At 38.3% G+C, this 13,670-nt stretch overlaps 1 protein-coding gene across 5 annotated transcripts in view; it reads right to left on the reverse strand.

Moving 5' to 3' along the window:
* GFRAL (GDNF family receptor alpha like) overlaps positions 1-12,609 on the reverse strand; it is a 41,232-nt gene extending 28,623 nt beyond the window's left edge. For 3 of the 5 annotated variants that reach the window (XM_035321081.1, XM_035321078.1, XM_035321082.1), the window contains exons 1-4: positions 12,435-12,609; positions 9,161-9,295; positions 2,879-3,037; positions 340-780 (exon numbers count right to left, since the gene is read on the reverse strand). In XM_035321081.1, the coding sequence (XP_035176972.1) occupies positions 340-780; positions 2,879-3,037; positions 9,161-9,295; positions 12,435-12,456 (757 nt within the window). In that variant the 5' untranslated portion in view covers positions 12,457-12,609. The remainder of the gene's footprint in view (positions 1-339; positions 781-2,878; positions 3,038-9,160; positions 9,296-12,434) is intronic. The other 2 variants (XM_035321080.1, XM_035321079.1) reach the window with 2 other exon arrangements.
* Between the last annotated feature and the right edge of the window lie 1,061 nt (positions 12,610-13,670).

Here is a 13,670-nt window from a genome sequence, read left to right on the forward strand (position 1 = left end):
TTGTCATGTGTTAAAGTAAATGTAGGCAGAGAATTCTTATTAAAAAACTGTTCTTTTTTATTACTATTGTTTTTAGTTATAATGCAGTACTGAAAGGAACTGATTAGGATCAGGTTTTGAAAGATTAACACATTGAAGGAAAATAGAATTTGCATTTAGGCTATTGTTTTGTTATCAGATTATTCATTTGCATCTAAATAAACCTCTTAAAACTATCTTGTTTCTAATGTTAAACTGCAAACAATTAAGAGATTTTTATTTATTTATTTATTTATTTTTCACAGATGTGCACATATAATGCATGTATGAAAGGACTCAGATTCTTGGAATAGCACTCACCTGTGTCAGTGTCCTGTCTTTTATCTTTATCATCATCATCATCATCATCATCATCTTCAGCATTGTTTTTACTAGCTGCTGAAACTTGGTTCCCTTGAGAGTATTGTAAACAAGGGTTGTTAAATATTCCCTTCCATATTTTAAGGCATCTCATTTGAAGTGGCTCTGAGCACTTGCACTCTCCCAGCACAGTTTTCTTCAGTTCTTTCCATGCTGACAGACATTCCTGGCCACCTGTTGTGAGCCTGCATTCTGCTGCCTCTGCCTGGCATGCTTGCTGGAAGCTCTTATACACTAAAAAACAGTATGGGTCTTCTTGACAGCGTTGTTTTGCAATGCTGCAGTCATTCGCTATTTCATCTGTGTGTCTTTGGTTTTGGTGGTTTCTGTCTTGCCTAAAACTCAGCTCAGCATCTGATTTTGAGGAAGTTTCCAAATACTCTGTGCAAGTAGGTAAAAAAAAAAAAAAAAAGAAGAAAAAAAAAGAGAGAGACAAGTATCATAAGGAAGTTGGAATGTCGTTGCTGGTCAGCTCAAAACAAACTACAGGAAAATGAGTTAAATGTCCCTAGTCATGACATAACTAAATTCAGCTGTATGTATATATACATAATAATTTCAGATTTTTGCATAAGAATGAATCTTTTTCATGCCTGGCATCTGTATAATATATAGTCTAGTTCAACAATTCAGCTGCCAAATATAGTACCTGAAACCTTCACTAAAATTATTATATACAGGAATTAATCTCACACAATTTTAGCCACCAAGATTGGACATATGAAGGATTATCATTTTAATTCACTGCATAATCTCTGAGGAGAGAATGGCAGTTCCAGAGTATGGTTCATTCATGGCCTAAACTAGTTAAACTAGTTATTCAAGACAGGAAGAATTACTCCTGAAAGTATCTACCAACACCATGAGCTGTCCTTCTCAGTGCTGCGCTCTGCACTTGTAGCTAGAACAGCAGTGGTATCACACTGGTGTTGTGTCTGCTGCTGAGAAGTGCTGGCACAGCATCAGGACTTTCTCTAACCCTCCTAGCGGGTGGGCAAAAAAAGTGAGAAAGAAACATCACCAGGGCAGCTGACCTAAACCAACCAAAGGGATATTCCATACCATATGATGTCACACTCAGCAATAAAAGGTGGAAAAAGGAAGAAGACAATAGGGGTGGGCTCTCGTTGTGAAAACGTCTGTCCTCCTCCCGAACACCGGCTACGTGCGTTGAGGCCCTGCTTCAAGGACGTGGTCAAGCATCGCTCATTTGTGGGAAGTAGAGAGTAATTTCTTTCCTCTGCACTTCCACATAGCCTTTACTTGTTTTGTTTTGTTATTCCCTTTCCCCCTCCCTCTTCCCCTTTCCCTTTTTTCCCTTTAGTTGAATTGTTTAATTAATAATAATATTTCCTTAATAATATTTTTTCTCTTTAATTAAATCATCCTTATCTCAACCCGTGAGTTGTTCTTTCCTTTACTTCTTCCCCTCCTCATCTGAGGAGGGGGAGTGAGAGAGCGGTTGTGGTGTTCAGCTGCCTAGCATGGTAAAACCACCACACCAACCAACTAACCAAAACAAACAAACAAAACTTTCCTTTGCTAAAAGCAAATGCAACTGTTACAACTATGTTAACAACATGTTTTAGATACCTACTCTTCTTGTTTGGGGCAAGGCATTTCAGATGAGGATGTTCTTGTTTCCTCTGCAATAAAGCCAGATATTCTGCTACTCTATGATGTACATTGACTGAAGCCAGCAGAGAGTGATGGATCAGAGTGGAGAATCAGCCTCAGGGCTTACTTTCCACACTTTTTCACTGGCTGATTTTACCTCTCTCACATCAGATTTGCTAATCATTATTCCAGGAGATGTTGGATAAGAATCTGCAAGCCTTTCATGCACCAAGTAATTCTCTATTACATAAACAGCCTTTCAGAAGGGAAAAGAGTTATCAGAATAATAAAATATAAATTTAAAAGATCTGGGCCCTTTCTTTACAATGGAATTTTAAAGGGCATGCATTTTATTTCTTAAGTATGGCTTTATGAAGGCAATAACAGTGTTCTCTACAGCAGCTAACCTTTCCTAGATGTAATGAAGATGCTCCTGCAACACAATATGACACAACTCCACAGTGAGGCATCCCACTTTTTCACACTCACATTCACAAGGGCTTGCCATGGCTGTCTTGACAAGTAGCATAGATTCAGCGGTGCTCATGCCTCCTTGGGCAACACAGAGCCCTCAGCACAAATAATATTTTCAGTCTTGCTTTCCACTGCATGGAAGAAGAGCTTGGAAAACCATTTGAATTCCTCACATGCCTTGTACTAGCTTTGTTTATTTTAAAGCATTGTTTTCATATACATGTCAGAGTGTTAATATCATAGAAAAAGCAAAACAAAACTAATTTGAGGGCGGAATTATAATGGTTCAGAAATGTGCAAAGAAATTTGAATCCTGTTAACATGAGTGTTACAAGGTTATATTTTAATTTTTCTTCTTCATAATTAAAACTTGTGTTTAATTAGTTACCTTTGTCAATCCTGCATTGTTTCCCATGCAAAGTTGTGATGCTACAGGAATCATTTGTAGTGCAGACACAGTTCTTAAATTCTGGGTATTTGTCAGCCAGGACCTGGATGATTCTATTACAGCCACTAGTGTCTTCCGCCTTGCATCTATTACCTAGAACTCACAGTTAAAATTATAACGTTGTTAATGTTTATGAATGCTTAAGGGATATGGTTACATAAAACAATTCAATTGAAGCACAAAAATAATGTGTTTTGCCAAGAGAAGATGGTTCGATCCTAGTTTTGTTTTGTTTGAAAACCAACCATAATTTACAAAAATAATATTCTGAGTGATGTAATAAAATCGTGGGTACGATATTCCCTTCTTGTATTCAATCTGACCTATTCCCAGAATATCTGTTCATGTTCTTTTTTTCAAAGCACATAATATGTTAAAATGATTACTTCTGATAGGAATTAAACAGAATTAGTGTACTTTTGGCTTATAGGAGAGTTCATTTAAGGGACCATATTCACTGGAGTCCACAGAGAGGTAAGCCAGCAGACACCATTGTGCTGGATCGCAATGACAGCAATACCTGCAAGAAAGGGGAACAGAGGAGCAGAATAGGTGGGATCTGAGACCACTTCCACAGAGCATGTGAGATAAAATATATCAATCACCCCTCTGTTTATGGACTAAATGGTTTTCATTATTGCTTAAGACAGTTACACATTGCTTAAGAAAGTTACATAAGAAGCAATTTATTACTATTTAAGTAAGTTTTATAGTGTGAAAGTCACGGTCTACTTTGTCAAAGTAGGTATGCAGTTCCCCAAACCAACACATTTCCCTCTCATAAATATAATTAATCTCACAACATGGAAGATAAGGAATACGTGGCTCACAAGATTCCGGCAACTCATGGGGCAGCACAAGGATTTGTTTTAATCTATTAAAGGTATATGCTACTGTCTCTGCCCTGTCAACAGTGATGCCTGGCTTCCTTCCTTGCTGCTTCCCAGGTGAGCAGTGTGGAGCACCAGTAGATGAGTGCTCCAGGAAAACTGCAACACTTGCAGCCATGTGTCACCACTACCACTGACAAGCTTTAATGTGATTACTGCTTTAATGTCATTTATATGTCGTTGACAGGAATAACAGTGGAAGGCAGTCAAGATGAAGGCCTGCAAGAGGAAAGAGTATACTTTGCCTGTGCCTGAAGGAATGAGGATTAACTACACCATAGTGCACATCCCCATCCTACTACCCCTAAATCCTTTTTCCAACAGTGCCTCTATTGCCCTTTTTCCAGTTGGTGTTGCTGACTAAGGAGAGTTTGGGATTGAAAATATGCACTGCTCCAGGGGCGTGTCACAGTCCAGCAAGGAATCACAGCTCCCACTCTCTGCTCCCACTTCCCCTCTTGCTTCAGCAAGAGAGGAAGTCATGGTTCATGGGCTTGCTTGTATTAGTCCATCCCATCTCATCTTTTCTTCTGAATTTTTAGGATTATGACCTTCACCTTTAGCCCTCACATTTCCTTCTCTTCCTAGAAGCCAATAAGCACAGGAGGTCTAATAGGAGCTATTGAAGGTTATGGACATAGGACTCTCCCTGACGGTAAAGATAGGATGGAAAATATGTGGTGACATGGAGACTGTGGATGCCCATGAATGTAGGTGGGGGAATATTCTCCTGTGCATTTTATCCAATGACTAAAGGACAATAAGAGAATTTCAGGAGACAATTTCAGGAGGAAGTTTCAGGGGTAGGAAAAACAGTGATGATCAGGAAAGACTTGTCTAAAAGTTAGCTAATTTACAGCATTTATGACTGTCTTCTTCATGGGTTTAGGGACATTTCAAGGTTAGAGGTGGGCAGAGAAAATAAGAAACATAAATCCCAGTATATTTTTTGCAGGCACCCCAGCCTTACTTAGCTTATCCACCTTTATGTCACCATTCACACTACAAGTGTAGTGTCCTATGAACACACTGATCAATTACAGCAGCTGACAACCAGGGGGTGGGATGTAGGCAGTGGAACTACGAACTTACAAAGGGCATAGACGGAATCAGGAAACTCATCAGATATATAGGGTTCCCTTGCCTGGCCTCTTGAAAGCTGTGTAGAAATAACCTATTATCAGTATTGGTCTGTTTGTACACTGTGTTGATTCAGCTGTGATGAACAGTAGAAAATATTTTATTGCTGGTTTTCAATTATTATGCTTTATCATTCATTAGTTCTAGGTAATATATTTTAGCTTATACATATGCTACCAAGGTATTTACAAAAAATGTTCTCTGATCTAATGCTTAGCAGCCATTCATTATTTGATTTATTTATATGTGCACTATTTATGTACATGTGACCAGAGAGAGAAGCTTGACAGAGTAGAAGCTGACACATCCACAATTATAATGTATCTTCTTGCACAGTCAGCTCTGAAGTTATCTCAGTAGGAACTGCATTTGGAGAGTGCAAAGGAAAATATTGTGTTTTCCCCTCTAGCACTGTTGAGACTGCATCTGGAGTGCTGTGTGGAGTACTGGACTTCTGAGTACCAGAGGGACTGGGGCATACCGGAGTGGGCCCTGCAAAGTGCCACAGACATGATGAAGAGAATGGAACATCTGCCTTATGCACAGAGGCTGAGAGCTGGGATTATTCATCCTGAAGGAGAGAATACGATACACATATTCATGTGTATAAATACCTGATGGGAGGGGGATGAAGAAGGAAGGACCAGACTCCTTAGTGGTGTCCTGTGACAGAACAAGAGGCACAAACAGCAGTACATAAAAACTGCCCAGAAAGATGGTGGAGCAACATCTTTGGAGATATTCGAAACCTATCTGGAAATAGTCCTGGAACATCTCTTGTAGTTGACCCTGCTTGAGTAGGGGGGTTGGACTAGATCTTCAGTGGTCCCTTCCAACATCTGTAATTCTGTTACTCTAAGAAAAGTAAACCTACTTCCAAATCTAATTCAAAATGTGGTTCCTTACTTGAGTTTTTTCTTTTGAACCCAGATGTTTCCAGTTCTGAAATATTAACTACTGGTTAAATCAGGGCTCAAAAGTTTATATTTTTTTCAGTGAAACAAAGTAATAATAATAATAATAAATAATAATAATAATAATAAAAAAAAAACACAACAAAACCCAAACCTTAAAAATCTTCATTCAGCTATGCTGAAATAAATATTTTTGACATTTTCAAAGCAAAATTTTTTGATTCCATAAAAATTAAATATTTTAATCTTTTTCAACTTGACATATCAACAGACTTGTAGACATTTTGACCTTTTTTTTTTTTTCTTTTTTCTTTCTTTTTTTTTTTTTTTTTCACTGTATCATGGCATAGAAAAGGAAATGGAGGAAGGGTATCTCAGATATATCTCAGAAGACCATAAACTGAGATTCTGAAAAAGCTGCTGTAGCAGAGGAGCAGTGATGGACAGTTTGACTGAGAAAGGAGTCATTTAGGCAATTGTCTAGAGAGTGTCCCCTGTCCTGCTCTGAAGAGCAAAAGATGTACATCATGATAATGCACACATTTAACATGGAGGTTAGTTACCGCCTGAGAGTCTAGACTATTGAATTTGTACCACAGAGCAGGAGTATTATTATCATTTGTAGTTAGATTTTGATAAAGAAACTAGCAAAACTAATATTTATCTTGTCATATATTGCCTCCAAATACCACGTTTATGCTCAACTCTAAAGGGGCCTTTTCCACACACATAGCTCACCCCATGAATTTTTTTATTTTGCATATGTAGAGTACATATGACTGATAATATAAAGTTCTTAGTAATTATGCTGCTGGTAGGTTTTCTGTTGCTGTTCCAGTGAACATTCTTAGAGGTACCATCAGCTGTCTGACTGTGGGTCCACACTCTCTAGGGTCATGGTACATAATAACCACATTTAGAATAATTTGCCCTAGACATAACAGACTATTTGAGTGCCCTGCAATGCTGGAGAGTCTTTGCTAAATGCTATTGTCATTGCAAAATATACAGATGCAAAACCAAACAAGGCATCATGGGAGAGTTTATTTTCAGAAGGTTTCCATAACCCAGTTATATGTCATTAATATGAGTGAATAAGAAATGGAGCAATGTGCTTTAGTGAGAGAAATTGCATATTATGGGACAATGAAACAAATCTAAAGGGGAGTCCACATAACTGATTATACTGGCTCACTTCACCTAGTGGCATGGTGTGATGAAGGCTACAGTAGAAATCCTGACCTTTATGTCAAGTAGTCTTGGTACTAATGCCTTTCTGCATGATGTGAGAGAGAAAAATTTAGCTTCTAATTTGGGGAGAGGTAAGTACTGCATATTCCAATATTCTTCTTCAAATACCAATTTTTGAAACTGCTCCACTTCATATAAAATATTTAAAAACTCAGTAGAGCATGAGCTGAAACCAGTCCCTTTGGGAACTGTTGTAACCATTAAGATATCATGTATTTTTCATTTACTCTGTCTGTTCTTAAAAGTATTAAGCCATTCTATGCAAAGCAGATACGTATCTGGAACAGGACACGCTAAGAAGGAACCTCAGATAATTTGCTGCTCTAATTATTTTGAATATTGCCTTGTGACCCAGGACACCTGGGTTCAAATCTCTACAACAAATCAGACTGCCAGAGTCATTCAGGCAGCTCCTGCTGCAAGTGAATATTCATTCAATGGGCTGTTGAGTGTGAAGCCAGGCAGTGCCTTCTGCTGCCAGGCTTCACACACAGACCAAACATGAGACTGAGCTCTTAACTCCTGACAGGGGGACATTCACTTCATGAATTCTGCTGAAACTCAGAACAGAGTATGGTGGCAGGACATGGCTGGTTTTGTTCAAGCAATGTCACTAGAAGGAGCAGGAGGGTTTCCATGGAGATTTAAATACCTCAGTAATTCCCAGTGACTGAAAACATGCCTTACAGAATTAAGTTGATAGAAATAGCAGTTACCTACCTAAATCTCTTTGGTTGCATTTATGAATAGGGCCAAGGTACTGACTAGGTTAATGGCAAGTGACTGTGTATAGATTGCTGCACTTTAGCATGGTAAAGTCCAGTCGGTGAAGATAGCATGGGCCTGGAATTGCTACCAAGAGGCAGTTTTGAGAAGCCATCCTAGGGGTAAGAAAATTAGCTGTATGTGCACATGCTGTCACATGGCAGTTGAACTTAGGGCCAGAAAATAGTTCCTGACCCATTTTATTTACTTATACTGATGTAGCCTTGGCAGATAAAGGCCCTTGACATTTATAAGTCAACAGAGGAGTCATCCTAGTGACATTACCATGCTGTACTGCCACTCTTTTTCTCCCTTCCATATTCACATTATCTAACAAGTGAATACTTAACATTCAATTGCAAGGTCTTTGGAACTTTATATTTAAATTTAGATTTAAAGAAGGGAAGAGGTTGTGACTGATACCCAATGATTTTATGTGGTTTGTTCGAGACACTAGGCCTTTGGAGAAATGAACATTTTCATCTGAAGTACAACAGAGATTAGGATGAGTTTCACGTCAAACATAATGCCTGGTCTTCCCCCACTTAGAACATAATTATACTTTACTTGGAAATGATGCACCAAGCATTGGAAGTATAACAAACAGAGACAGAGACTATTTTTCTGCTTCCTTTTCTTTTTAAGGGTCTGTTTAACAATTCAAGGAGGATTAGTCACATCTGTAACCTGCAGTTTATTGTATCTTAACTCCCTGGAAGTGACTCTGACATGTACTGACATGTAGGTACTATTCACTGAAAAAATGCAGTATGCCTCCCTACAACACAACTTTCTTTGAGGAATGCTTTATTTGATCTCTTTCTTATCATAATATAGTATTAAAAGAAAGTATTCTAAGTAAATACTACTTTTCTTTTTTCTTTTTTGGCTATTTTATTAAATCAACTCCGAATTACAGAAAGCAAGGTTGGAACTTTTTTCCAGTTAAATTCTGGAAAATGATTAACATTAGCCCACAAGAACAATTTCTGCTGAATTCAGGCTTGCTGAATTGGTTCAGACTCCGACGTTGCTTATAGTCCAGAAATTTCATTTACCACCTTATTTAAGGGACAGTGTCACTGTTACTGAGAATATAAATGGCCACAGTCAAGGATTTCAGACATTTGTTTCTGCTGCTGTCCTTTGCTCTTTGGAATCTCACTGACTTCATTCAGTTACCAGTGCAATATTATGGCACAACATGAATGTGCAACCATTCAGCAGTTCAAAATAACACGGTGTACACCAAAAAGAACTACCTGAAATCTTGCAGACATCTTCAACAATACTCCAGACACTCTCACATCCATTTGCAACATTTATACATTGCTTACTGAAGTGCAGACAGTCAGTAGTCTGGGCAGTAGCTGTATTTATGAAGTACATTAATAACACTGTAAAAATAGAATACAGTGACTATTTAACACAACAGGTACCTTTAAAATTCACATTTAGACCATAACAATATAATTTACTGTAGTTTATTGATAGATTAAAACTATATAGCAACTCATTTTTAGATAGAATAAAACTTTTCCTCAGTTTTACACCTGAAAACAAAAACTTTTAAGTTTTTAAAGATTCAGTATGGCAAAATTTATATATTTTTTAATCCAGAGTTGTAGTATCAGCCATAGCTACATATACTATCAGGTCATAGATATATAGAAATTACTGTAGTTCTGAGATCCCCAATAAAGTACAGAGAGAAGACTGAGTATACAATTCAGGAAGCATAAATTTATTTGGATTGCAATTTCATGAAGCTAGAGGCTACACAGGAATTCCTATGGATAGAAGATATGAAATAAATTTGAAAGCTATACAACTGTTAGATAGTAAGTAGAAATTTATTTTATAATGCAGTACTATTCACCCTCTTTAATTTTATTTTGCATTTCTTGAAAGCGATCTTCACATTTATGTCTCTATCTGCTTCCCTGTGTGCACTGAACCTATGGGCCATGTTAATTGCATAAAAAAAAATAAAAAATAAATAAAAATTCTAAACCTGAAGATTGATGCAGAGTTTTCAAGATAAAGAACTTTCAATCAACACCACCTCTGGCTTATGTGTAGAAAACTAGATTGCTTTGTTAAGGAAAGACAAATCAGTTGGGGTTTAGCTTTTTCATCAACATTCCCACGGTAACACAACCTCTAATTTGTAACCATGTAACCATGTATCTTAATTTGCTGTGAAATCAAGCTTCAGACACAGATTTAAGGCTTTATCAAACTAGCTGCTGAACACCTGCTGGGAGCATTTTCTCTGGGTATTGAATTACACTACATGTCCCTGACCAATGCTCATTTTTTATGATGTTCAGGCAAGTTCATGCAAAATTTGAAGAGTTTCCATCTCTATTTAATTCCTTAACTATGATCTGCGTGAGGCATGAAATATTGTCTCAGTACTTGTCCAGACCCTATCCAGAGGAATGATACATTTGAGAAACAAGAAATGAAATACCAAATATGCCTCTTAATGATCTCAAAGAGCTGCTACTATTTAGAGTAGATACCATCCCTTCTGGAAATGATGCTTAACTTGATATAATAGTGCTGCTGTAGGGAACTCTTTCTGGAGACACATTGATAAGGATGCAGTAACATTTAATACTTTATAACTGATAGGTGCAATAGCATTTAGTGTGCCTCTGAGACATATAAGAGGCCACATGTGCTTACCATAAGAGGGTGAAGTTGGTGCTAATCCTTTCCCATTTCTGCATATTTGTCCTATTTCTCAGATCTATGCAGGGTAAATTGTGAGAGCAATCATCTTGAGCCTGTGACACTCTTGTAGTCTGCTTCTGCCAGTCAGTCTAGAAGACTGATTGATAGACATGACTCCTGCCAGTCAACAGTGAGGAATGTCCAACTGGCCCATCCAAAGGAATAATTTTGGCTCATTATCATAAAATGTTATTCCTGGGACTGCCTGTAAAATTCTAACTGCAAAGTTACTTATTATTTATTCAAATTACAGAGAATAAAAAAACTGCTTATACCTTACAGGTGAAAATGACCTGTATACATAAGGCATGTATATATATATGTATATTATACATATAATACTACATATCCAAGAACTTTTAAAGAACTTTGCTGGATGGCCATTTCAATGTGCTTTAGGTACTAATGCAGTGGAAGATGTATGCCTCTGACTGGGATCCATAGCACAAAGACTCTGTTAAGAGTCCCCCCTGTTAAGAAAGCTTTTCATTACCTTTGGATGAAAATGAATAATCAAACTAGGGACTAATTAAAAAGCCAATTAGCAGCTCCTTTGTTAGGATTATTTCAGACTGCATGTATTTTTAAACCTGACTGGAAACTGTGCCACAAAAAGGAAGACAGGCTTTTGCAAAATGAAGAGGTAAGTGGCATAATCTGTGATTGAAGCTAATTCAGTCCTAAGAAAGGGCTTCTCCAGATCTAATGATGTATTATTGATAAGTCTTTTGTTACCTCAGCAGTACACTGGGCATATTCTGGCAAGCCTACACAAAGCAGTCTGGCCTATATGATTTTAGAATTCAATGCAATCTAGTTTATACACTTGCTTAAATTGACAACTGTTACTTTAGTCATTCACTTTAGTTATTTACTCAAGTATTTGGAGTACTCAGAGGCTGGTTTGCACTTAGGAAAGTTCAGGGCATCTAAAAGTTACTTTGTAGCTAAAACGTTTAGAGGTATCTAGTTTGACATGAAGACACATACATTTAGATTCCAGATGTCTATTTTTGTACAGGTGTCAATTCATTTTTCTAAAGAATTTGGTGTCTAAATGATGAGGGGGTAAAAAGTACATTGCAACACCTTAATTTTGCAGACTGGGAACAGACACAGAGGAATTACAGTGTCTCACCTAAGACTAAAGAATTATCTGGCAGATGATAAAGATAATAGGAAACTCTCATTTCTCAAGCTGTGGTTTCCTGTGCAATGGCAAGAGCAGCAAGATAGCTAGCTCCAAAAGGAGAAAAGCAAACAGTAGTTGACATCAGGGGTTACAATTGTGATAAAGGACAGCATTCTAATAAAACCTGGAGCAGAACTACCTACAGAATATTTTTAACAATGCAGTGGAAGTTTAGAATAGTGGTAAAGAGAGAAGCAGCACATATATAAAATGTAGAGGGGGAAAAAGAGAATAAATTAAATAAATAATGGTTGTTTCATGCTCACTTCTACTAATTATTTCTGTACCAGATTTGTTGTCTTGCGGGCCCCCCCCCCCCCTTTTTTTTTCCTCGATTCAAACCGAAGGGGAAATGTCAATAACCCTCCGTGTGGCACTGCCATCACTGAACGCTTTCCACTTAGCAAACAAGTGGCTGTTTATTCAGACAAGGCATCCCATCTGCAGGTCTCCTCTCCTGCTCAACTTCTTATGGGTTCTGGCTCTTCCAGCTGTGCTACCCATGCTCATACACACCACCCTGGACGAGCCGGGATGGAGAAGGGTCAGAGGGACAGGTAGGGAGGAAGCGAGGGGTCCCGGCGAGGATGAGCAGCACTTACCGAGGCGGAAGAGTGCGGCCATGGCGGCAGCTCAGCGCCGGGGCTCGGAGCCGCCCTTTCAGCACCCGCGGCGCGGACAGCGCCCAGTCGGCCCCGAGCGGGCACCCTCCCGGTGCCAACGCCGGGCTTCTTCCCACCTCCTTCGGCAGGAGCAGGTGGAGTGTCCCCCCGCCCGCCCCTCCCTCAGTCCCTCCGCCCACAGAGCTTCCTTTAATGCTGTTGTTATACCCTGTGCTTACGTCTCTCTTCTCTCTCTTCTCTTTTTTTTTTTTTTTTTTTTTTTTTTTTCAGTTGCACTGCAGCTAGAAGAGAAGTGGTTCTTGGGTTCATTTTTCATGCAATTTGGCACTCCCTCCGTTTTCAGCTCCCACTTGATTTCAGGAGAAACTAACAGAGTAAGGCTTTGGCTAATGCTTATAATCTCTCCAGAAAATGCGCTTTCAAGCACTCAGTCTTGTTTAACTGTTGCTGTGCCTGATCACTTTCTGTAACACTGTAGAAGTGAGTTTGATTGTTTTCATCTCAGATGTGGGACAGGGTCATGGTCTATTAAGGGGAAAGAGTAGCTCTGGAACATGTTGGACAGCAGACCAGAGGAACAGTCTTACACTTTACATAGTAGTTATTGTATAGACTTGTTAATAACTTGATAATAACGAGTCTATACAGAGTAGTCATCTAACTTCAGGAGTTTCATTAAGATACATCAAACAAACAAACAAACCAAAAAAACCACCACCATCAACAAAAACAAACAAAAAAACAACTTGCCATACTAGAGTCAGAAACTGGCCAACCATAAATTGTACAATCAGTGACATGTCAGCTGAAGTTGTTTCTCTGTAGATAAATGCAGGAAATGAAGGGAAAAAAAAAAAAAAAAAAAGCGTTTCCCCTTTTTTTTTTTCCCTTTTCCAATTTAAATATATTTCTGCAAGGAATAAGCTAAGAGAGACAGATGTATACATAGATGCATAATTTACTTCAACTACTGAATAACCCTCAGATAACCCAACAACTCAGAAATGAAACGTATGAGTAAAGCCATGTACTTAAAAACCCAGATCCAGCTGAAGCAAGAGTAGATAGCATGGACTATAACACTAGATATGCTGTAAGAATTCAGATGGAAAACCCATTTGAACTCTTGTTCACCTAGCTACCTGTCCACCTACTAGACAAAGGAATATTTACTATGGAAAAGCATAAGACTACAACCAATATAAGGTGGCTGAA

Source organism: Oxyura jamaicensis, chromosome 3, assembly GCF_011077185.1.
Source record: "Oxyura jamaicensis isolate SHBP4307 breed ruddy duck chromosome 3, BPBGC_Ojam_1.0, whole genome shotgun sequence".
NCBI classification, from domain to species: Eukaryota; Metazoa; Chordata; class Aves; order Anseriformes; family Anatidae; genus Oxyura; species Oxyura jamaicensis.